A 23397-nucleotide genomic window follows, 5' to 3' on the forward strand; every position below is an offset into this window, starting at 1 on the left:
TATTCCAAGATCCTATAACTATATGAATTTTAAAGGTTCTAATCTAATAATATAACAATTTAAATGCTTTAAGTTGGGTTTCAAAATTCAGTTCCCCAAAATGTAAGGTGGCATTACCTTAGAAGATTAATAAAATTGGATTGTGAAGCAGCTATAGAGCGTGAAAACAGTCTCCAGTCATGACATATTCAGATTCCTCCATCATGAGACTCTGTGTGCTTATTAACAAAGCCAAATGAGGCCAAAGGAAAAATGAAAATGAATGGCAATATTTTAAATAAATCGATGTTGAGAACAGGTAGCAAAGAACATAAGAGCACATGGCAATACTTGAAACTCTGTCTCCCAGATCTCCTGAGACAGAAGGAGTGTCATGGAATGATGAGGAAGGGGCGTGACAGCAAAAGACCTCTGCATTCACATCTCTCTAAGATACACATGTAGGTACATAGAACCTGTACTCCATAGCTGATTTGTTTAAAATAACTAATGAGGGCATGTTCTCTAACACATAGACAGCTCAATACTGTGAGTTATAGCACTAGATTTATGGTAGAGAGGAAAATGATAAAGACAAAAGTATCTGGATGATTTCAATGCCTTGGTTATCTTTAGGGGGGGAGGGAGCGAGGGAGGGAGGGAGGGAGGGAGGGAGGGAGCCATGTCTCTTTCCTCTGTACAGAAATCAATTCAAAGTGGATCAAAAACCTTAAAAAAACCATGAAACTCTGAAACTGCTAGAGGAAAAAATATCCTTGAGGACATAGGCAAGGCCTGTTTTGGAATCCTAAAAAGGGAATTATGACAAGAACTGAAAGTTGTAAGATAACCCACAGACAGAGGGTAAAGGCACTGGTCATGTAAGCCTGGTGACCTGAGTTTGGCCCCTGGAATCTACACGTATGAAATTGTCATCTGACTTCTTTTCTTTTCTTTCTTTTTTTTCTTTTTTTTCTTTTTCTTTTTTTTTTCTTTTTTCTTTTTTTTTTTAGACAGGGTCTCACTATGTAATTCTGGCTGTCCTAGCACTCACTCTGTAGACCAGGTTGGCCTTGAACTAACAGAGATCCACCTGCCTATGCCTCCAGAGTGCTGGGATTAAAGGCATGCGCCACCACACCCAGCATGTCACCTGGCTTCTAAGAACACATACACATACACACACACACACACACACACACACACACACACACACACACACACACACATTAATTAATTTATTTTATAAAGAATTGGCAAATGGAATCCCATAAGGCCAAAAAGCTTGTGCACAGCAAAGGCAATTTTTGTTTCCTTTAAAAAAGAAAAAGATTGTTTGAAGACACAGTGAACAGAACAGGAGATATACCTCACATGTAACTAATATCCATAACATATAAAGAGTTCAAAAAACAAAATGATTACATATAAATGGCCAATGAATATATCAAAAAAACTTCAACTCCTTGGCTATCACTGAAATGCAAATCAAAGCTACATTGAGATTCCATCTAATCCTTGTCAAAATGGCTATATGGAAAAACATGAACAAATATGGATGAGGATATAGGAAAAAGGAAGTCTTACACATTGTTGGTGGGAATGTAAGTTATTCCAGGCAGTACAGAAATCAGTGTGAAGGTTCTTCAAAAACCATAAACTAGAACTACAAAATGATTCAACTACACCTCTCTCAAGTGAATCGAAGTCTGTAAACTGTAGAGATACCTACACATCCATATTGATGGCAGCTTTAGTCACAGCAACCAAATCAGGGGTATCTCCCAATAAATAAATGGGTAATAGAAAAGTAATATATATTCATATGCACAATGGATAGGACTGGAGACTGTCATATTTAGCTAAATAAGCCAGACTCAGAAAGACAAATATACTATGCCTTTCTTCCTTAAGTTATGTGTGTGCCTATATGCTTGTGAGAGAGAGAGAGACAGAGAGACAGAGACAGAGACAGAGACAGAGATGAGAGAACATAGATTGAAATGCCTTGACAGCCAAGAATACTGGGGAAACAGAAAGGGAATAATAGAAGAGCTAAGGCAGAAAGGAGGATCTGAGGGTCTGAGACTGTGGTATGGTCCAAATACATGTTATTTTTTGCATTAAAATATCTTTATGAGAGCTGCCATTATGTACATTAAATATAAACTAAGTTTTATTTGTGTGTTTGGGAGTTGTTTCTTCGTTTTTACTAAATATTTTTCTGTGTAGCACATGCCAGCGTAGAACTTGTAATCCTCCTCTGCCTCTCCAAGTTTAGATTACAAGTCTTACAGAACCTGCAGACTATCAGAGCAAGGAAGTGCATGCAGTTGGCAAATCATTTCTTTCCTAACCTCAGCTTCTTAACCTGTAGCAGTTCTTGAGAAAAGACATATTAAAAACAACCTCACATAACACAGAAGAGACTATCACCAAGCACTGCAGAACTGGGCATCTAGAATGCCAATCCTCCTTCAGCGATGCTGCAAATGAGGGTCCCAAAGACACTTGGAAGCCCAAGTTTCAGGCACATGCTGGGGAGAGCAATAGGTACAGACTGTTGAGACAAGGGAAGTTTTTTCACTCCTGATCCTTTACTTCTCCAAGACCACAGCCTTCAGAACGATGACAGTTTTGAAAGATAATAATCATCTTCTATTGGTTAATCTTTTACAGCATAACTGCTACTGTCACAAAATATTACACGTATTCTCTCATGCAATTGTGTCAATGATCCTGCAAAGGTCACGAGCTTTTGCTGTTTTTATATATGAAAAAAAAGAATGGTCCAGTAATATCCACAGGGAAGAAGGGAGAAGACAGTGGAGGAAATTAATCAGCTCTCAAAGAGATATTTGCAGCAATCTAAGCAGATTTCAGGCAGTACTAAGACCACGTTGAAGCATCACTTCCTAAAGGAGACTAAAAGACAAGGAAGTAGCAATCAAATGTGAAAGATGAACATCCGAAAGGAATAGATTTATTACTGCATGTTACTATTCAGTAAGCAAAGTGAAATTACAAAAATATATATTCTAGTAAATTTCAGGATATTCAGTATTCTGAGAATAAACATTACAGAATAGACATTAAACTGGAAGAGAAATAATGGTTCTCATTTCCTAATATAGTAATATAGACATGATTTCTACTCGCTGTCACATGAATATTTTCCTTATTACACAAATATTTTATAATGAATGAGAGGCCCAGATACTACTGTCTTTTCAGAGTTCATGGACAGCTGCATATAATATTTATTAATGTTCAGCAATATACCAATGAAGTCCATGGAGACATGGCCACATCTGTATGTAGGCTTACCTTCTGATGCTTTTTAGTAACAACCCATATAGTCCTGGCTAGTGACCTACAGTTTCAAAATCTGTACAGCTGTAATGAACATTTTTAAGGAATTTATGATTCCTAGATAAGGTTTTTAAAATAGCAAGTAGGCAAGCAATACAATTTGTTGTGCCTTTCCATGCTGAAGTTCAGCAACTATCCTTCATGTATGTACATGATCAACCAATGCTAACTGAATATGCTCAGGTCCCTGGAAAGATTCATGAGTACTCCCATCTAACACAAACTTCTTAACACCTACCGTTGTGAGTCTCTGATTCCCCTATAGAGCAAAGACACCTGTGAAAAGAATTATTTAGCTGGAAAATGCTACTGAAGAAATTACTCATAATTTAACCCTGAGGGATAATTAGAAAATATTTAAGATAAGAGGATATATACAATCAAAACTGAGGAGGCCAATCACACGTGTAACTAAAAGTCAAAAAATACAGAGTGCAAAAAAAATCATTTGAAAGGTATTATTAAATATTTCTAAATTAGGACACATCATCTAGGTTTCATCACACAAAACAAGCGTCTCATGATATGATTCTGAGCAGCAACAAAACAAACTTAAACATTCGTTAATTACCCTGTGTAAAGTAAGGAGTACGATCAGTTGCTGAGTGAGGAGTATGATAAAGAATACTGTGTTCTGCCCATCGATATGTAATAAAATAGGAAGTAGTTTGCTTACTACATAGGATACTTACTTCCTCTATGAACTTGTGAAGACATTTTTAATAATTTTCACTTTATAAACATGTTAGATGTGGAGCTATTAGAATTCTTAATTTCTTATAATTTATGGATGAGCCCTCATTGTGTTGTTTAGAAATAAGGCTGGGGCCATGTCTGAGTTCATAAGAGTGGGAAAGCTGACCCTGCCCCTCACTGGCTGCAGGACTCAGAGAGCGGCCTTTGGGCCTTGCCCGGGCAGCACAATACAGCTGACCCTATTGACAAGGGCACAGGTGATCTGGCTCTGTGAACATGTGTGAGAGATCTGACCCTACACCTCATCTGCTATTTGGTGGAATGGACTAGGGAGAGATGCCCTCCCCATCCCCTTGCCACTGGCAGCAAGCTGGAGCGGGGTCCTCAAGGGCACAAGAATGGGAGAGCTGGCCCCGCATCTCGCCAACTGAAGTACTCAGGAGAGCAGGCCCTTGCCTGAGCAAAACAGGAGAGCTGGCCCTGGTGGTGTGGATGCAGGTGAGCCAGAGGTGTGAGAGCAGGAGAACTGGCCCAGCTCCTTGCCCAGCTCCTTGCTGCCTGCTGCAGTGTGTCAGCTAGCCTGGGCAATGCTGAGAGCTTGCCCAGGTGGCACTGATGAGGGAAAACTGGCAAGCTGACCAACCTAGCTACCACCCAGGCTCAGAACCAGGGCTATAAGTTCGCCCACGCCAACATCCAAGTCATCTATGAACTACGGGAGCATACGAAGGTGCCTGACCTGCACACCCAAAGCTGCAGGATCTCCATGACATAAGGCAAGAACAGGAGATCCAAGAGGAGTCCCAGTGAGGGCCCAGTATCGAGGGTGTAGCGGAAGTCAGAGGCCTCGAACTAGACCAATGACTCACTGCAATGAACACAAGTAGGATGTACGGACTGAAGGGTATACTGTGTGACTCACTATCACACTGCAGCTTCCACACTGAGATTTTTCTTATGGTATGTTAGTTTGTTTATTTGTTTTTCTTTTAAATTTTATTTTATTTTGAGGGGAGGTTGCAAGGGCAGACAGTAGATAGGAAGGGATGGGGTGATGAATGGAATTGGGATGCAAGATGTAAAAATCCACAAAGAATCAATAAGAAAGTCAAAAAAAAAAAAAGAAGAAGAAGAATTTGGGGGCTAGGCATGGTGGTAAATGCCTATAGTCCCAGCACACTGGAGGAAGAAACAGGTGGATATTTGTGAGTTCAAGGCCAGCCTGGTCTACATAGTGCATTCTAGGACATACAGGTATATATTGAGACTGTCTCAAAAGAAAAAAATAAGTAAATTTTGTAGTGAAGTTACCACCTTATACCAAACGAGAATAATATATTTAATAAGTAATTCAAGTATGACAAGATAAATATATGCAAAGGAACAACAAAATCAAGGAAAAGAAGAGTTTAAATATGAGAATATTACTTTTAAGCCTTTACTAATCAAATACAATGAGTAGGCCTCTGGAAACATTGGGACATTAAGTTTATTAAAGAAATACTAATTCTGGCATTTTTCTAAATCTTAGAGCTGCCTCTCTCCTATCTTTAAATCAAGTCATTCAAGTTAAGTGATACATCATTTCAAATTTAGTGTCCAGTACACTTTAACAAATATACATTAAAAGGTGACTGAATCATACAGGCTTTGTATTCACTAATTTTTTATTTTGTTGTTGTATTTTCCAGTTGTACAAATTCATTCTGTTCTGTGTCTGCATAGGTGTGTTGTGGTGTGTGTGTGTGTTTGTGTGTGTGTGTGTGTACAAAAATATTTGTTTCCTGCTGACACCTCATCTGTTCACTTATTGATATATTTTCTCTTAAGTCCTTGAACATATCCACAAATGCTTGTTGCACATTTTTTCATCTGTTAAATTCAATACCTGAAATATTTCAGAGTTGGTTTCATTTTTTGTTTTATTTTGGTTTGGCTTTTGAAACAAGGTTTCTCTGTGTAGCCCTGGCTGCCCTAGAAATCACTCTGTAGACCAGGCTGTCCTTGAACTCAGAGATCCACCTGCCTCTGCCTCCTGAATGACAGGATTAAAGGCTTGTGCCACTACCGCCTGGCCAATTATTATTTATCTTGACTATGAGTCATATATTTCTATACATAATCAAATGTTTAGTTATGAACTGGACAAAGAGATGACACATTGTAGAGATTCTGAGCAATCGTCTTCATCTGAAGGATGATGGCTTTTATTTAAGAAGGCAGTTTAATTTGGGGCTTATCAGCTTGAAATTCAAGGCTTAATTTTATTGTGTTTGGGTAAATTCATGTAAGGCCCTAAGTTTTCCAAAGCCACTAACTTGGTAAGAATCCAGCTCCAAACACATTCTACTATGAACCCTCCATGAGCTTTGTCACTAGTTCTTAGGGCAAGTATGGGATGCTGCATGTTAATGTGCTGTTAAAGACACACAAAGGTAGCCTGTCCACCAGGCATAGCTAGTCTTGCAGTATCTTCTATCAAGGCTTAACCTGGAGAATTTCTAGTCTCTTCTTAGGCCTAGATAAACATCCCTCTCTTGCAAGCCTCAAGTAGACCTGTGGTATACATGGAGCCCTGTCATCAACTGAGGACCCACATTCAACCCCCCACAGAAACAGACACTCCTCATTCCAACTCCTTCTCCAGGAGGTTTTCTACAGATTCTAATTGTTTTGACAACTCTGAACTAAGAGATTTCCCTTTTCATTTCATCAAGACTGCCATGTTCTGGACACCCATTTCCATGAGGCTTGGTTTGGAAGTTTTCTGCAACATGATACCATGGTTGACTGTGGAATTATATCTGTATTTTTTTCTATCATTCATCTTCTTTGATTTGCACTGTATGATTGCCTTGTTTACCCATTAGTTAGTGACATCTGTGGAAGGGAAGCTAGACAGGTAGCAGGAAATTTCATCATGTTCAGACAAGAAGTTTTTCTACAGTTCTAAACATATTTTTGTTTAAAATAAGTCTTTATGATATTATAACTAGATTTCTTGTTATTCTACTTATTTACAAATTAGCTTCCACAACCTTTATTCATTTCTAAATATATCTAGAAAGCTGGCCATAGATACATTTGAAATGTCATCATATCAGGACCAAGAAATTATACTTTCATTATATTATATTCTTACTTTTGATTAAAGGTGCCTGAATATGTCCTACGTCTATGTTCTTCAGTGTTGCTTGAAGCCCAGAAATCTAGAAGCAAATAGTACAAAGATACGGTATTATATAGTAAATGAATTTTAAAATATTAAGTAAAATGAAAAGTTGACTGCAAAATATCAAAAATATTAATCTCTCTCAAATCCATGCTTTTAAGTTATAAAACATCTAATGTGAACTTTAGCAGAAAGATTACATTATTTTAGTTAAAAGTCAATTACATAGGCAACTATTAATCCTCCACTAGAGAAAGCATTTGAAGTGTGTATCTTAATGGATAATTTATTAAACCAATAATGCTCTTTAGATACTTTGACAACTATTCAGTTCTACTTTGAGAGAGGATTTTTCTCAGCTGAAATTGCTTCACAATTTGTCTTTTTATCCATAAACTATCCAATTTATTCTTATGTTTACAAACTATGGGGTAATTATTTTTCAGAAACCAAAATGTGGACAACTATTTTATACCCATAACAATTATTTATAATATAGATAATATGCTTTTTTATTCATGTCTTATAATTACAAACATTTTTTGGCTGTGTGGCATACCTTTATCTACATTTCCTGAATCAGTCAAATTTAAAATTCAATCTTTAAAGCCATCTCATCCTTTACTGTACATAATTATCCAAACATAAAATACCTCCCATTTAATTACATACAAATGTACACATTTCTCAACTATCTCTAGATACCAATATATTCACCTCTAAAAGTAACAGATAAACTGTAACCAACTGATTGGTACTAATGGAATGCTAGGGTAAAATAAAAGACAGATCAGTGTCCTCAGAAGGCCAATGGATTATAAACTTATCAGAACACCATAAGCATCATACAATAGTGACTGCTACAGTGCTGGGAATTAAAGTGTGCCCCACACCCAGGCTCAGAGTATCCACAAGTGATGACCCAATGTTATTACATTACCATGAAGTAAAGTCCATTTCTTTGGTTTTCATTTGTGCCACCAGAGCTCACGTAGAATACCACCATACACTCAGTCACTGTGTCCCCTCAGCCTCCTCTGGACTGAAACATCTCTAAAATTCTCCTTTATGTTAATGCCCTGAGCGCCTGGAAAGTGGTGGTTGGGAAGAACCTGCAGGATGGCCTTGACTGTGGAGAGACTTGTTTTCCTCCTGGTTGAACTAGAACTAGGGATTTTAGGAGGGCACCGGCAGAGGAGAAATGTCATCATTTCTCTTTATTAGGTGTGCTATAGGTAGCACACGTACCTCACAGGTACTCCCTGTCAACAAGATTTAAGCTGATGATGTAAACCTTGGTACCTGACAGAGCAGTTTGCCAGATTTCTTCCCTGCAGTGATGTGGGTTGTTCCTTTTTCCCTGTATGTACTGTGCTTTTGGAAACAAGGTTTTGAGTACACCCAACACTTAACTACTGAATTGTTCAGTTCCACCTCCCTGAGAGAAAAATAGTTCACTTAGCTATTTGGGATTCTTCTATATACAAACTCCCCTATTGCGCGCGCACACACACACACACACACACACACACACACACACACACACACACATTCATTATTCAGTGGATCATTTCTATAATTTAAGACCACAGACATTTATTTTATACTTTGAATTATACCAATCCCACATTGTTTATCTTATTGGTCAAACTGTTACAGGATACAATACTGGGAATTCTTCCTGGAAAGACTCTGTCTGAGTTAGGTTTCTGTTGCTGTGGTGAACACCATGATCAAAAACAACCTAGAGAGTAAAAGGTTTCATTCAGCTTGCTTGCAGCTTATCATCCACCAGTGAGAGAATTCAGGACTGGAACTCAAAGCAGGAATCTGAAAACAGGAAGTGCAGAAGAAGCCATGGAAGGAAACTGCTTACTGGCTTCCTCCTCTTGTGTCTTCCTAATGTTACTTTCTTGCCAGGACCACCTTCCCAGAGGTGGTAACAACACACAACAAACAAGACCCTCTGACATCAATCATGAATCAAGAAAATTCCAACACAGTCAGTTTTATGGAGACATTTTCTCAGTTAGGGTTTCCTCTTCTTAAAGGTTCTAGTTTGTGTTAAGCTGACAAAAACTAACTAGTACAGAGTCTTAGAATGAGAAAGTTGACTCCATTTTTTAATGCTTGGCTACTAGGAGCTTTTAAGCCTTAGGGTTAGTGATGGCATCATCTGGACTCCAATGGAACTGGGGCAGATCCACAATCAAGTTTGGATGCCTATAGAACACATAGCTTCTCTTGGATGGGCTCTACTCTGTGCCTACAGCTTTTCCTCAGTATGGTCCCTGTCATCGCTAACATCTCAATAATCTCACCTGAAAACTATTTGTTAAGGAAAGGAATGTAGGTGAATTGAAAGCTACAGAAAAGGTGAGAGCTGAGACAGCATCTGTAATTATTAAGGAGAAATTGCCTTTGCCAAACATCTTAGTCCATTAATTTTTAATTCAACCTCTCTCCCATTCACAGGATACAAGGAGAACTCAGCCAGATTCTTTTCCAGAATATAACATTACTGGTTCTAGCTCAATTCCCAACAGACTCCTTGTTCTCTGAAATCTCATGAACTGGGCCTCCATTATTTGTAGTTTTTTCATCATGCTTATCTTTCTAATGTTAGGGTCCTAAAGAAGTCCCACAAAGATCACCATCCACATATCCAATGAACAAGAGCATTTATTATATCAAGGAAGTTTCCTGCATGCTGGGGCTGGCCATCCCACATGAAGACAAAATGGCGATGACCCAGAGAGGGACATGTGGGCTCCTTTTAAGCACAGCTAAGGGGAGTTCCCAGAGCAGTTAGGTCATTTTAGATATGAATCGCTTAAGCAAGTGACAACCATATTAGTATGTTCTAATTGGTCAGGGCTAGTCAGGGGCTGGTCAGAGCTACAGTTTTCAATTTTTTTGGCAGGCCTGGACAAGTCCCAGGCTTTGTCCTTATTTGGTTATCTACTGATTGTGGCTCAGACCTGGCCTGGCCTGGTACTACATGTACCAGGCCTCCTTGTCCTTGCTGTCAGGGGGGTGTTGGAGATTAATTGTCCTTTGTTTGTGGCTCTTTCAGAAACTGCCTGCTTGGTTCCAAGAAGCAGGGACCAAGGCCCAGTTCTTAACTGAGTTATTATGGCAGGCTGTCATGCTATTTGCCTGGCCCTCTTATTGAAAGCTACTGGAATGGTGTATTACGCTCTACCTTTGACATGCTGGAGATTTTCTGGCCTGAAGTTCCAAACTCTTCCACATTCTTCCCAGAAACCAACCCCACAGCCCGCTGGGCCTCACATGGGTTAGGTGTAACACAGCAATGGCCCCCACTCTGCAGTACCAGGTATCTGCATTGGTACTCGCTGCTTTGACAGCTACCTGAAAGAGCAGCTTAGAGAATGGGGGTGCAGGTTTCATCTCACGGTTGATGGTGCTGCTGTCCTTCATGGAGAAAGACGTGGTGCATGAGGCAGCCAGTCTCCTCGCACACACATCAGGAAGCAGAGAGAGAGTCTGGGACTCAGCTTGCTGTCCTCCTTTTATTTGGTTCTGAACTCCAAACCATGCCATTGGTATTCTATTTTCAATTAACCCTTTCTGGAAGTACCTTCAGAGACCTGCCCAGAAGTATGTTTCCATGGCAACTGTAAATTCCATCAAGTTGAAAATGACGATTAACCATCATACCTATGTACTTACTAATTGATTGCAGTTTAGATTTTGTGAATTATGGAATTCTTCAGAAAAATTATGAATTTTTTTCATAAAAAAATTGTGAAAAATATTTTCCATAAACTTGCAAAACTAACAATTAGGATTGTAAGGTTTTCAGTTTTAAATAAATTTAAAAGAGTCAGTTTAATGTTTGTTATGTACCAGAAAAATTTAAAAGTGTGTGCTTAACTAGATTTTTATCTAGTAAATGTACACTTTCACTCTTTAAGATATGAATTGAATGGCATAAAGTTTTCTAAGTTCTGAGAGCTACACTTATCCACATGGATGGGGTACTCTCAAAGGCCCCACCCCAAGATGAAGAGCTAGACAGGCAGCTGACAGCTCCTAAAAGAGGGAGAATGATTTGTTTCTTGAGATGAGCCTCTTGATAGGTGTTCTAATCCCAAGTGGTTAGCCTTAAATATATATGAGCAACACTAAATGGAATAATAGGTTGCATTTATATATGCAATTATTTTGTGAGTGAATGCAACAATAATAATTAAAGTTGAAGAAGCTTGATCTTGAGAGGGAGTTGGGGGAACACAGGAGAATCGAGCAGGAAGAAGGGGGGATGGAAATGGTGTTAATAGAGTATTCATGAATGAAATTTTTGAGGAATTTTAATTTTAAAAATTCTAAATTCTAACAGTTCACACTGCAACTATTATATATGTTATAAGCTACTATTACTAAAACATAGTAAGTTAAATACTCATTAAGATACAAATTTAAGGAAATGATGATCTAGGTCTTCATAGTAAACAGGAGATTCCTTTTGCTGCCCTTAATTCACATCTTTAAGTTGTGAATTAAAAGAGAATTCTCAGAGTATATGCAATACTAACCTTATGCTTAAAGAAAAACAATGTGATCTATCCTCTGTGATGAATCATAGGTAAAATTTTCATATACTTAAAATATATTTTTCTTGTACAAATATTTTGAATAAACTAATTCTGTGGCTTCATGACACTAATAGGTTTAGGTCAGAAGATTAGTCAGTGGTCACACAGTCAGGATATACCTGACAAATAAGCTCTTACAAGAAAAGGTTTGTTGGCAACAGATAAGTCTCTATATTAAAGGTAGCCAAACAGGTTGAGTCCTGAAGTCACAAGCATGGTTTGCTTCTCAAGAGAATGTTTATGACTTAAACCATAGTCTTTTCCCTAATTTGGGGACTAGGATAATTGGCTCAGGGACTATAACAGAGTGATATCTGACAGTCATTTTGACACTTAGCAACTTGGATTCAACAAATTATAAATTGTCTGCTTCTTAGTATAGACAATAGATACTCCCACAACTTTTTCTAAACCTGTTTAATGAAATTATAGTATAAGCTTAATCAATCATTTGAGCTATTTTAGGTTTAAATAAAATGTGTTGGTGTGAGCAATCATGTCTAATACAGAACTTATTTGAAGAATTTTTGATTTTACATCCCATTTTCACTGATATCTGTAAAAAAAAAAAAATCCTGAAAAACCATCAGATGCCCAGGATCAACTTTGTTCTTAGTGAATCTATTTAAATAGGACTTTTTAAAACTGTAAAAAATCTACAACTTTGAACAGCAGATGTAGCTGAGAGAATAAACCTATTTCTGAAGCCTAACTGCTCCATTTTCAATATCAAGATATAAACTCTAATATTTTCCAACAGTACGTATTTTCCAAATCTGTATTCTTTTTTAAAATCAAGAAAAAAAACATTAGAGATTACTCTGTTAGAACAGATGTGAAGATTGCTGAGACAAATGGGGTACAGAATGGTTTTCAGTGTATAATAGTGTAGAAACATAGCCCCTACAACAGAACAAAGAAACACAAAGAGATAGAGCCCAAGAAAGGAAAAATCAGAGGTCAGGCATAAGAACATGAGAAAGGACTTGAAGCAAAGGACAAACAAATTAGGCCTTTTGAAATTTCTCCAAATACAATACACACACTCCTACTTCCTCAGGAACAGCCTCAAACACTGATGTATTTTACAGACATTTCATATTCTATATTATTCTAAAAAACTATAGAGCCATTCAGGTAGTGCTTAAAAACTCTACATCCAATCCTCTTCATACGTCAGTAGAGGTACATAGAACTATTAACATTTAAATAATTTCAAAAATCAGGCATATTTACTGTGGATGAGCATTTTTTTTCCTAAATGCATATTTGTGCACCATGTATGTGCATCGTACCCATGAAGGTCAGAAGAAGACATCAGATCACCAAAGCTGGAGTAATGGATGGTTGTGAACTACCACCTGGGTTCTGGGAGCCCTACAAGAGTAACAAGTGCTCTTAACTACTAAGCTATCTTTCTAACCCCAGGAATGTTAACATTTAAAATACTAGACCAGGAACAAGTCTGACATGATACCCTTGCGAAAATGCTCAGTTACTATAGCAGAGGCCATGGAGTTAGCAAGGTTCCATGGCTTGCATTCAAAAGAACCACTCAGAACAAAGTACATCAGCACCAAAAATGATCAAGCCTAATATATAACATCAGAAAACATAGACAGATAATGGCTTGTAGACTTTACACCATATGTATATTTATGTGGCCTTTTGACCCACAATAATGAAGAAATTTAACAGAAAATTAATTTCTGCAAAGCAGTTAATGTCACTTGTACACGTCCTGTGCTAAACTTAAGAGGCTGTTTTAACCCAACAGAATCCAGATAGTCTTTTGTCTTCAGCAGGAGTATGGGTTGAAGGGCAATTAAGCCAGTTTCCATAGTAAGAACAGTGTGCTGGGCATCTGTGTTATGGTATATAAAATTAAAACCTGACTCACTTCACAACACATTGATACTAAAGGCAAATAATTCACCCCTGTCTAATATAGAAGAAAATATAAAAGACCTGAATATTGCAGGACTAATTTACAGACTACCAAGATTCACACCATCACTCCTAATTCTTATCTTTTTATAATAAAGCAGTAATTAATCTGAAACCCAAAGATTGTATGCATGTCCTAAATGTCTTCAACATCACCTTTGACCAACTTAAGGAACCACCATCATGTTAGACACAAAAAAACAGAAGAATGTTTTCAGGTATATAACTTAGCCCTAGTCACACAGCAGAATGAATGGCAGAGCCAATTCTGCTCAAGTTGCAGAAGCAGAAATCCCCCCAGGGGTAGTGTAAGCAAGTTGCAAGCATTCTTCTTCATTGTCAACTTAACTTAAAGTCACTATAGAAACACACTTCTGAACAGGTGTGTGAAACCATTCAGAAAGAACTGAGGATGAAAGACCCACCTTGAATGTATACAAGCAGCATCACTCCAGGGCTGGGGTTCTTGACTGAATACAAATGAGGAAGCAAGCTGAGAACAAGCATTCATGTCTCAGCTTCCTAACTGTGGATCCCAAGTTAACAGCTATCTCACACTCCTGTACCATGACATCCCTGCCATGATGGGCTGTATCTTCAAGCTGTGAACCCTTCCTTAATTTCCTTTTCTCAAGTCTTGCCAAAACAATGAGAAATGGAACTAATACTTACTACTGTTTAGATGAAAAGAATGAAGGGGATCAAACTTTCAGAGTTTGAAATAAATATAATAAAAAAATAGATAATTAGAAGACTCATTTTATTCAATATTACTTACAATATAATTTAAATATTCAAGGATATAAAATTGAAATTCAAGTACAAAAGGCATTGAAACAGTGATGTTTTATATTTTAATGGCTAAGAATTTCAATGAAGAGACCAAAATAACATTATTTTAAAAACATCTTAATAATATTATAAGAATTGTATTACTATCATGACAGCTATCATAGCTTCTGAGTTTGGGTAAAAAAATGTACAGAAAGTAACAAAAGAATATTAAGTATAGTCACAGTCATAGATTCTTTAACAAACTGTTACATATTTTAATGTGGCATGTCAACATTTTGCTTTTTTTTTTAATTCTATGCCAACAGTTCCTCCCTAAAGTCCTAGGCCTACACACACACACACACACACACACACACACACACACACACACACACACAAAAAAAAAAAAAAAAAAAAGAACACTTCAGATAGAAGGAAAGAGTGTCACTCAGCATAAATGAGAAAAATTCAACCTTAACTAAGAGCACCAAATACGTATTTGAGAGTAATTTCCAAGGCATTTTCACTCATTTATCTCATTTTCACAGTAATATTATTTTTGTGACTACCACTTATTAACACTATCTCTGACCTCTAAGGGCTTGGGAGGCAGGAGATAACACTGTAGAGCAGTGGTTCTCAACCTTCCTAATGCAGTGACCCTTTAATACTGTTGGTTCCTCATGTTGTCATGATGCCCACCATAAAAGTATTTTCATTGCTACTTCATGACTGTAATTTTGCTACTGTTATGAATATCAATGTAACTATCCAATATCCAGGATACCTGATATGCAATTCCTATGAAAGGGTCCTTTGACCCCGCCAAAGGAGTCTCGGCCCACAGGTTGAGAACCACTGCTCTAAACGTAGTAGGTGAAATGATTCAGGTGAAAACAGCTCACATATGTTAGAGTGAAAGCAGAGACTGAAGGTAAAGGGAAGATCAGGGTTAAAAACACAGTGTGGAGAGCTAAAGAAGATAAATAAGAGCTCACAGCTGGATATGAGATGGCCAAGTGGACCTGATGAAAGACCACCGGGTTCTAGGAAGCAAGGTCAGTGACACGGGGCCAGCTGCTAAATGTGTGGTAGGCACTGCTGTTTATCACAGATTCTTGCTTTTAATACATGGCTTTTAAAGCAGCTATTCTAACAGACTAAGTTGTAAGTGAGGATGGCTTCTAACGGGCCTGAGACAATCAAGAATGAAACCTAGACTATCCCTTGGACACGAAGGTAACCAAGAACACTGCAGTTACTTCTTGGTAGCTATGAGAACCAAAGAGCTCTGTATAATTAACACTTAGGACACCTTCAGGGTCAGAGACAGCAACACCAGCCAAGGACTAATGACTAACGGACAGTCAACATCAGCAACTTACAAAACCATAGAACCAGAACAATTAACAGTTAGTGAGGCACATGCAGGGACTGAGGTGGAGAAGCTGGCCAAGTAGGCAACAGCTGTCAGACAGTCGAAGCCGATTACTAACAAAGCCAGAATCCGACATGAATACAGGTGCTCTTCAAATGAGCAGCTAACTGGATGAAGAGCTCCCAAATAGCACATAAGCATTCCCTGGTTAGCCTGGGGGGGGGAGGCATATCTAGAACTTGTGGACTGCTCACTTGGTTGGCCCATGACAAACCAAAGAATTAACCAAACTCAGTAGAGCCTCTGTCCAGTTTCTGCTAATGTCCTATAAAAATGATGGACAAAAGAAATTCAGTAGATTTTTCCCTCCCCTGGAAACCCCATCTTCTCTGAGTTTCTAGCAATCTTTCTCAATTTCTTACTATTGTGTAAAAGTTCTTGACAAGACTTGCTTCCCCTTTGCATACTTCCATGAGAGGCTGCATCATTAAACCCAATTGGTGGGATACAGCAAAATCAGAGCCACTGTCCCAAGTCAACCTTTGAGGACTGTGGGTGCACAACATTTTAGGTCCTTAGAGCATAGTTAACCAGGCCAGCTGTCAATCTCAAACTCTATGTATCACCTAAGTAACTTGTCGGATGCTGATGTGAGTAGCAGTCAAAGCTGGCATTTAAATCCAAGTTGTCATTGTTTAACTACAATGGCTGAATATTTTCTTCTATTAATTCATGCTTAAGTTACATGTCAATTAATTAAATAACAATAATCATGGGTTTTTAATAGATAAGATACTTTTTCTTCATGTTTCCAAATAAATTTTATATGCAAATTTCTGGATAATGTTTTAAAACTTATCTCAGAAAACAAAACCATTATTAAATGCATAAACGCATAAAAAAGAAATGAATGACTAAGGGTTGGAGCAACAGCTCAGTTGGCAAACTGCTTGCCACAAAATCTTGAGTTGACTCCCCATAAAAATGTCCGGCATGGTGGCACATACTTGTAATCCCAGCACTGGGGATAGAGAGACAGGAAAATCCCTGGGACTCACTGATCAACCAGTCTAGCATAATTGGTGAGCTGCAGTCCAATGAGAGACCTGTCTCAAAAGAGGTAGACAACATGTCTGAGAATAAAACATGACGTCTTCTGGCCTCCATATGCATGCACACCCTTGTGGACACACACTCATACACACAAACACACATATGTACACATATACAGTTGCATGCACCATAAACAAATGATTAAAAGTTGCCTCAAGGTAAATTCACTGCCTCTTTCCTTACCTTCCCAACAGCTCGGTCTTTTTCCAAGGAGGTCAGCATTTTCTCCTTCAGTAAAGCATGATGCTTCTCGTGTAACACCCTAATAGTTGGTTCATAAGATGCATAATGCAGTTTCAGCCTACAAAAGTAAAAGGCCCGTTGTGTCATCAGAAAAGGTAAAATAGTTACATCAGTGATTTTCATCTAACATCTAAACCTTTTTCTCTTCTTTCATTCCATCTTTGTGTGCTTATGAATATAAATGAGTAGACATATAAAGGTCAACATACCAGAGCCAAGAAGCACAGAAGTGTTATTTCCTGTGTAATTTCATCTACCTTGAGTATGGGATAAGTACAGGGTAGGAAACCACACTTTCCTTACCTAGTTTTCTATTCCCAGCAGCCCTTTTTGCTGTATTCAAATATATACTCAGAAAACAGATGTAGTTCTTTGAAATTTAGAAAGTATGTATTGCCAGGCAGAATAGTACTTCAGGCCTATAATCCTAACACTCAGGAATCAAGAGCCGGAGGATCAGGAGCTCAAGGCCGATCTCAGCCACATAGTGAGTTCAAGACCAGTCTGAGATGCATAAGACCTTGTTTCACAAAACTGAAATCCAAATTTTAAAAATTAAATAAATATCATTATATCAATTAAAAACAATTCTCAAGAAAACAAAGGCCACAAACAATAGGAGATTGAACCAGAAACCAGAAGTTTCATGTATACCAAAATGAAAGACAGTCTTGAAAACATGTTTCATTGATCTCATATGAAGAAAATTAAGTGTATAAAGATAAAGTTTTAATTTATGTGTCTATACGTCCATGTGACTGTATGCTGCATGTGTGCAGGTGCCCAAAGAGACCAGAAGAGGGTGTCAGATCCCCTGGAGGGGGAGCCACAAATACTTATAAGCTGCATGATATGGGTGCTGAGAAAGGCACTTGGGTTCTCGAGAAGAGCAGCACATGTTCTTAAGTACTAAGCCATTTCTCTAGCTCTAAAAATAGTTTAATGTCTCACAGAAGATAGCACTACTTAGTATATGACATAAATGCCTTCAAAAATGTGTTTGATTGGAAAATGCCTTCAAACTAGGCTTTAATTTTTACTGAAATTTACATGAAATAAAATATATAGATCCCAAGTGTCAGAGTTAACAGTTTAGATTAACGTGTAGATCCATGAAGATGATATTTTTGTCAAAATGTAGTATTCCTTCCATCCTAGAAACCTCAGAATCACGTATTTGGTGTCACAGAACATTCCCTCACTAGGAGCTCTTTTCTTGCACCCAGCACACATTTTTTTTCAGGTCACTCTGTGTCATATATATGAGCAACTGTATTTCATTCCATTTGTGCACAGTATTCTCTTACATATATATGAATTTTTTTGTATGAAAATATGGTAAGCCTACCTTGCAATGGAAACCTTAGGATGTTGGAGATGTAAAAACTATAGTAAATCTGCTGGGAGTGAGGGCTACATGTGCTGCTGGTGGCAGACCTCGGGGCGGAGCTACTCAAGACCTTCATAGCATAGAAAATTCCATCACAAGCCCCAGATGTCAGATTGTACCTGCAGGATTTGTCCTGCACCTTGATTGGTTTCAGTTTGCTTTGGTTTGGTGATGCCTTGTTATACCACCATCCCTCCCTTTGGGATGGGAGTATTTACCTTATATCATTATGTATTGTAAATATGTAACTTGCCTTTTGATTTTATAAAGCCTTACAGTAAAGAAATTGCCTTAGGCTCCAAATGAGTTGGGACTTTTTTTTTTTTTTTTTTTTGGTTTTTTTGAGATAGAATTTCTCTGTGTAGCTTTGGTGCCTTTCCGGGACTCACTCTGTAGCCCAGGCTGGCCTCGAACTCACAGAGAGCCACCTACCTCTACCTCCTGAGTGCTGGGATTAAAGGTGTGCACCACTACCACCCGGCTGAGTTGGGACTTTTGAACAGTTCTGGAATAATTACTGTGAGCACTTTGCAAATTTAAAAAAAAAAAAAAGATATTCAGTGCTATGAGATGGTAGCCCATGAGGCACAAAAATCTTAGAATTCAATTGTAAAATGTTCCTCATAGCTTCATGAATTCCCATAGTTGGTCTACAGATATTAATGTTGTTAGGGAAGTTTGGGGAATTTTCAGGAGGTTGAGTCTTACTAGGAAAAGTCAGTCACTAGTGCAGGCCTGGAGGCTGTATAGCCTGGCCCCACTTCCTGTTCACACTCTACTTCCTGACAGCAGATGAGTGTGACCAGCCAGCATCCCACCCCTACTTTCATGCCTGCCCTGACATGATGGCATGTATCCCTCCATCTGTAAGCCAGAATAAGCACTCCCATCCTTAAATTGCTTCTTACCAGGTATTATGTAATAGTTATAACTATACATAATAAAAATAACTACTAGCTCAATATGTCCCTTTTAATTGCATATTTAGTGGGTATGATATTTAAATATAAATACCTAGGGTTTATATTGGATATGGTATTTATAATATCCATGTCAACACAGAAAGTTAGATTAGGTGGTATGATCTTAGAGCAAACAAAAGACAATTTTATTTGATGGTTATAAACTGATTTGTTGTTTTATAGAAAAAGAATTGAAGGAAGCTAATGAAGGAGGGAAATCTGAAGAATGTCTCCAAATTGCTTCTGAAATTGCTCTTATAAATTCCAGCTAATTTAGGATATGACTCCTATCCCACCAAAGCTCAGTCTGTTCTTTGTCCTCTGTGGTTCATCTGGTGAACATTCCATTTTCCTTCATGACTTGGTTCTGTTGCATGTAGGACACTGTCTCACAAGGGCAGCCTGAAGACACCACTCTACAGCTTACTCACTCTTCAGAATTCAACTCACTGAAATATACCTTCGAGGCCCTTCTCTCACACCAGTCTTATAGAGACTGTGTCTTGACTGACAAAGGAACAGCAGAGTACATTTTCTTATATTTTTGTTTACCTCCTCAGTCACACACTCCAATGGTGTGACTATTCCTCCAATGCAAGGGCCTAAATTTCCTATCCAATAAACTTCAAAGAACCACTTTATTTCATCAGTCCCCCCATAGTCATATCCCAAGAGCTAAAACAACTCTTCAACAAACATGAGCATCTCACCCTTTGAGGTCAGTGATCAGTTTGTTCTTTTCTTGCATGATGCGCTTGTGGTGCATGCGATGGAAGTCCCGTTCCTTCTGAGTTTTCAGCAGATCCTCTCGGGCCTTTCTGAAAAACACCAACACCACCAACCTTCAAAACAACTGCTACCTATTTCTTACAAAAAGCACTTTGCACTCAGTTCACACCCAATAATGAATGAGTCGATGATAACTAAGGAGCACAGAAGGTGCTACGCTCTCACTGAGGGGCCAACATTACTTGTATGGGGTCTTACTGTAGGTCCTTGAGTTATGAAAGGACAAAGTCTGTGCTTTGAAAAATATGAGTCATACATAATACTTTTAAATCAAGTTAGAAGGTTTGCTTACAAGATACATGCAGAGGATAACCCAATTATTGCCAAAGAGAATTTTGGCTTACAAATTTTAAAATACATATAAATCAGAGTAATTCATAATAATTAGAAATAAAGGAGGGAGAATACTCTTCACTTTTCTGGATAGATAATGTATTAGATCATTTAGTTCTGATAGTTTGGAAAGCACAGAAATTTCAAAAAACCCAAATTTTGTTCTGTTAGATGAGAAATATGTACCAACAGATGATCAGATTATTATATATAACTGATATCCTTATGAGAAACTGATCATGTAGATGAAATTCTCCACCAGCAAAAAGTTAACTCCCAAAAATGTGAGCATATTATTGATTCAATCAATACAGAAATTGTTACACTGGGTAGGTGTCCAAACCTTCAAATAGAGCAAGAAAGAAAATTCTATCTTTTTTTTTGGTTAAACTGGAGTTTGATGGGAAGTATTAATGGGAGTATTTCACTCACCTCTGTTATATTCTAGTCTCAGTAAAAGACAGGTTAGAATGAACAGAAAACCAGCTCTCTATCCATATTGGATAGCTGACAACATGCACCTTTCTTGATCCTTTCACATTCTGAAAAATGAATCTACCTGGAGGGTGGATATGCTACATTAGGATCAGAAGGGAAGAAATCTGCCTTTGTATGTGACAAATATTACAAACTTGAGATTCACATAAAATGAATGCATGCATAGAAGCCTCAGTTTTAAGCGATGTCAGAGGATTCTGTGAGGAACAGTGTCTGGTGAGCTGCCAAGGAAGTTTGTGGAATAAGGTTGTATCTCCAGGTTCCCGGTGAAACATATGTTGATCAGTGGGATTTCTGATCATAAAATCAAACTATAAATGGTGTGTAGTCAAAGAGACATTGATACAAATTCTAAGTTTCTTCTCCTCCCTAATCCTTCAATTCCTTTTTGGATAAATGTTATTGATCTTTACTAAGAATTTTTGAGGTTTTCATCACATACAAGTAAGCAATACCTATAATGTTCATCTTCCACCCAATCCTCAACTTCATATTCATGCCAACTTTTTGGTATGATAATAAATTGTGATTCATATATTCAGATTTTAAAATTCATCTGATGAACATGCCAATACAGCTTTTAGTTGCATGTGCAGACATATGTGATATTAGCTACAAGAAGAAATCAAAACCCAAGAAGCCATGTGTTCCTCTCCTCGTTGTTATGACAAAAGAGTTTGAAGAAGGGGGATTTCTTCTGTTAGAAGTCACAGTCACCATAGGAAGCAAGTTGTAGCATCAAGAGTGGGGGACAGCTGGTCATACTGCATCCACAGTCAGGAAGCAAAGACAAAGTGAAATGTTGGTGCTCCGCTTGTCTTCTCCTTTTTACTCAATCCTGGACTCCAGGACAGGAGATGTAATGTTGCCGGGTAAGTCTTTATTGCTGGCTGATGACTGCAAAGGAAACTTGCTCAAATCATGCAGCTCAGAGCCTTACAATCTTTTGTCTTTTATGCACAAAAATCACACTCTGGTTGTCAGTTAGCAAGAAGCAGAACTACAGAAGCCAAAAGGCAAGTTTAGCACACTTCAGGACTTTTTCCTTGAGGACTTTCCTGGAACTATGGACTAGATCTTTGCTTCCATTTTGGCAGGTGTTGGCTTTTAAGGTCAAAATGGTGGTGTTCTGGCTTTTAAGGTCAGAATGGTACCTCTAACATGGCATCAGTTGTGCTAAGGTGTGGGGGCCTCTTACAGTAGCTACCCACATTTAAGGAGGATCTTTTCTCTCCAGTTAAACCTTCCTATAACTCCTTCATAAAGTGTGTCTCCGTGGTGATTTTAAGTTCAATCCAATTGAAAATGCAGATGATCCATCATACCATGAATTTGAAAAGTAGCAATTTTCCCAGAGAGGCTAGGGTACAACTACTTCCCAATTCCCTTAAGTTGATCCAAAACTTTAGAACTATTGCATTTTAATTGTAGTTTTATTTTAACACATACACACACACAAACTCAAGATACTAACTTTTCGAGACAAATTTTTGTTAATTTGTATAGTGGCTGCTGGGCATTCATGGTATGCCATGACTTTAATGTCAATCACCTCAAGGGTTTTCATGTCATAGATTTAGCTTCTCATATGTTCACACAATTCATTAAAATATTTAAAACCTTCATGAAATATACCTTTACTAGCTTACTATCAAGCTATTTAGAATTTACTGTCTTTCCACATATTTTTTAGAACCACCATTGATTTGATTGAAAACCACTAATGTCCATTGATTATGGAGTTACCAATTAACAAGCTCACTATTGGTTCAAGAGTATCTTTGGAGTACCTTGGGATATATTACTAAATGCTTTGATATATACACACTCCTTCCCCTGAATATATTTGCTTTGTTATGCATATGTATAATTTTTAAAGTTCTTTTTAAATTTGTATTACTTATAGAGATTTGTTGGTGTGAAGTATGAATACGGGAATAGGCTTGCAGGTATCTATAGAGATCAGGAGAGATCATAGGATACACTGGAGCTAGAGATCCAGGCAGTTGTTAGCTGCCCAAATGAGTGGTAGGAATCCAATTCTAGTCCTCCACAGAAACAGCAAAAACTATAGAACTTTCTCTACAGTCCCTATATTTATATAATTTTAATCAATGATTTTATCACAC

The 23397-nt window shown here is 37.9% G+C and overlaps 1 protein-coding gene across 4 annotated transcripts in view; it reads right to left on the reverse strand.

The window, feature by feature from the left end:
• Window positions 1-23397, reverse strand: part of Spag16 (sperm associated antigen 16) — an 814060-nt gene that overhangs the window by 747146 nt on the left and 43517 nt on the right. For 3 of the 4 annotated variants that reach the window (XM_059277932.1, XM_059277934.1, XM_059277935.1), the window contains exons 6-8: window positions 20359-20466; window positions 17237-17354; window positions 7190-7256 (exon numbers count right to left, since the gene is read on the reverse strand). In XM_059277932.1, coding sequence (XP_059133915.1) covers window positions 7190-7256; window positions 17237-17354; window positions 20359-20466 — 293 coding nt within the window. Of the gene's footprint in view, window positions 1-7189; window positions 7257-8159; window positions 8389-17236; window positions 17355-20358; window positions 20467-23397 lie in introns of those variants that run through there. The other variant, XM_059277933.1, reaches the window with a different exon arrangement.

This window comes from Peromyscus eremicus, chromosome 13 (genome assembly GCF_949786415.1).
Source record: "Peromyscus eremicus chromosome 13, PerEre_H2_v1, whole genome shotgun sequence".
NCBI classification, from domain to species: Eukaryota; Metazoa; Chordata; class Mammalia; order Rodentia; family Cricetidae; genus Peromyscus; species Peromyscus eremicus.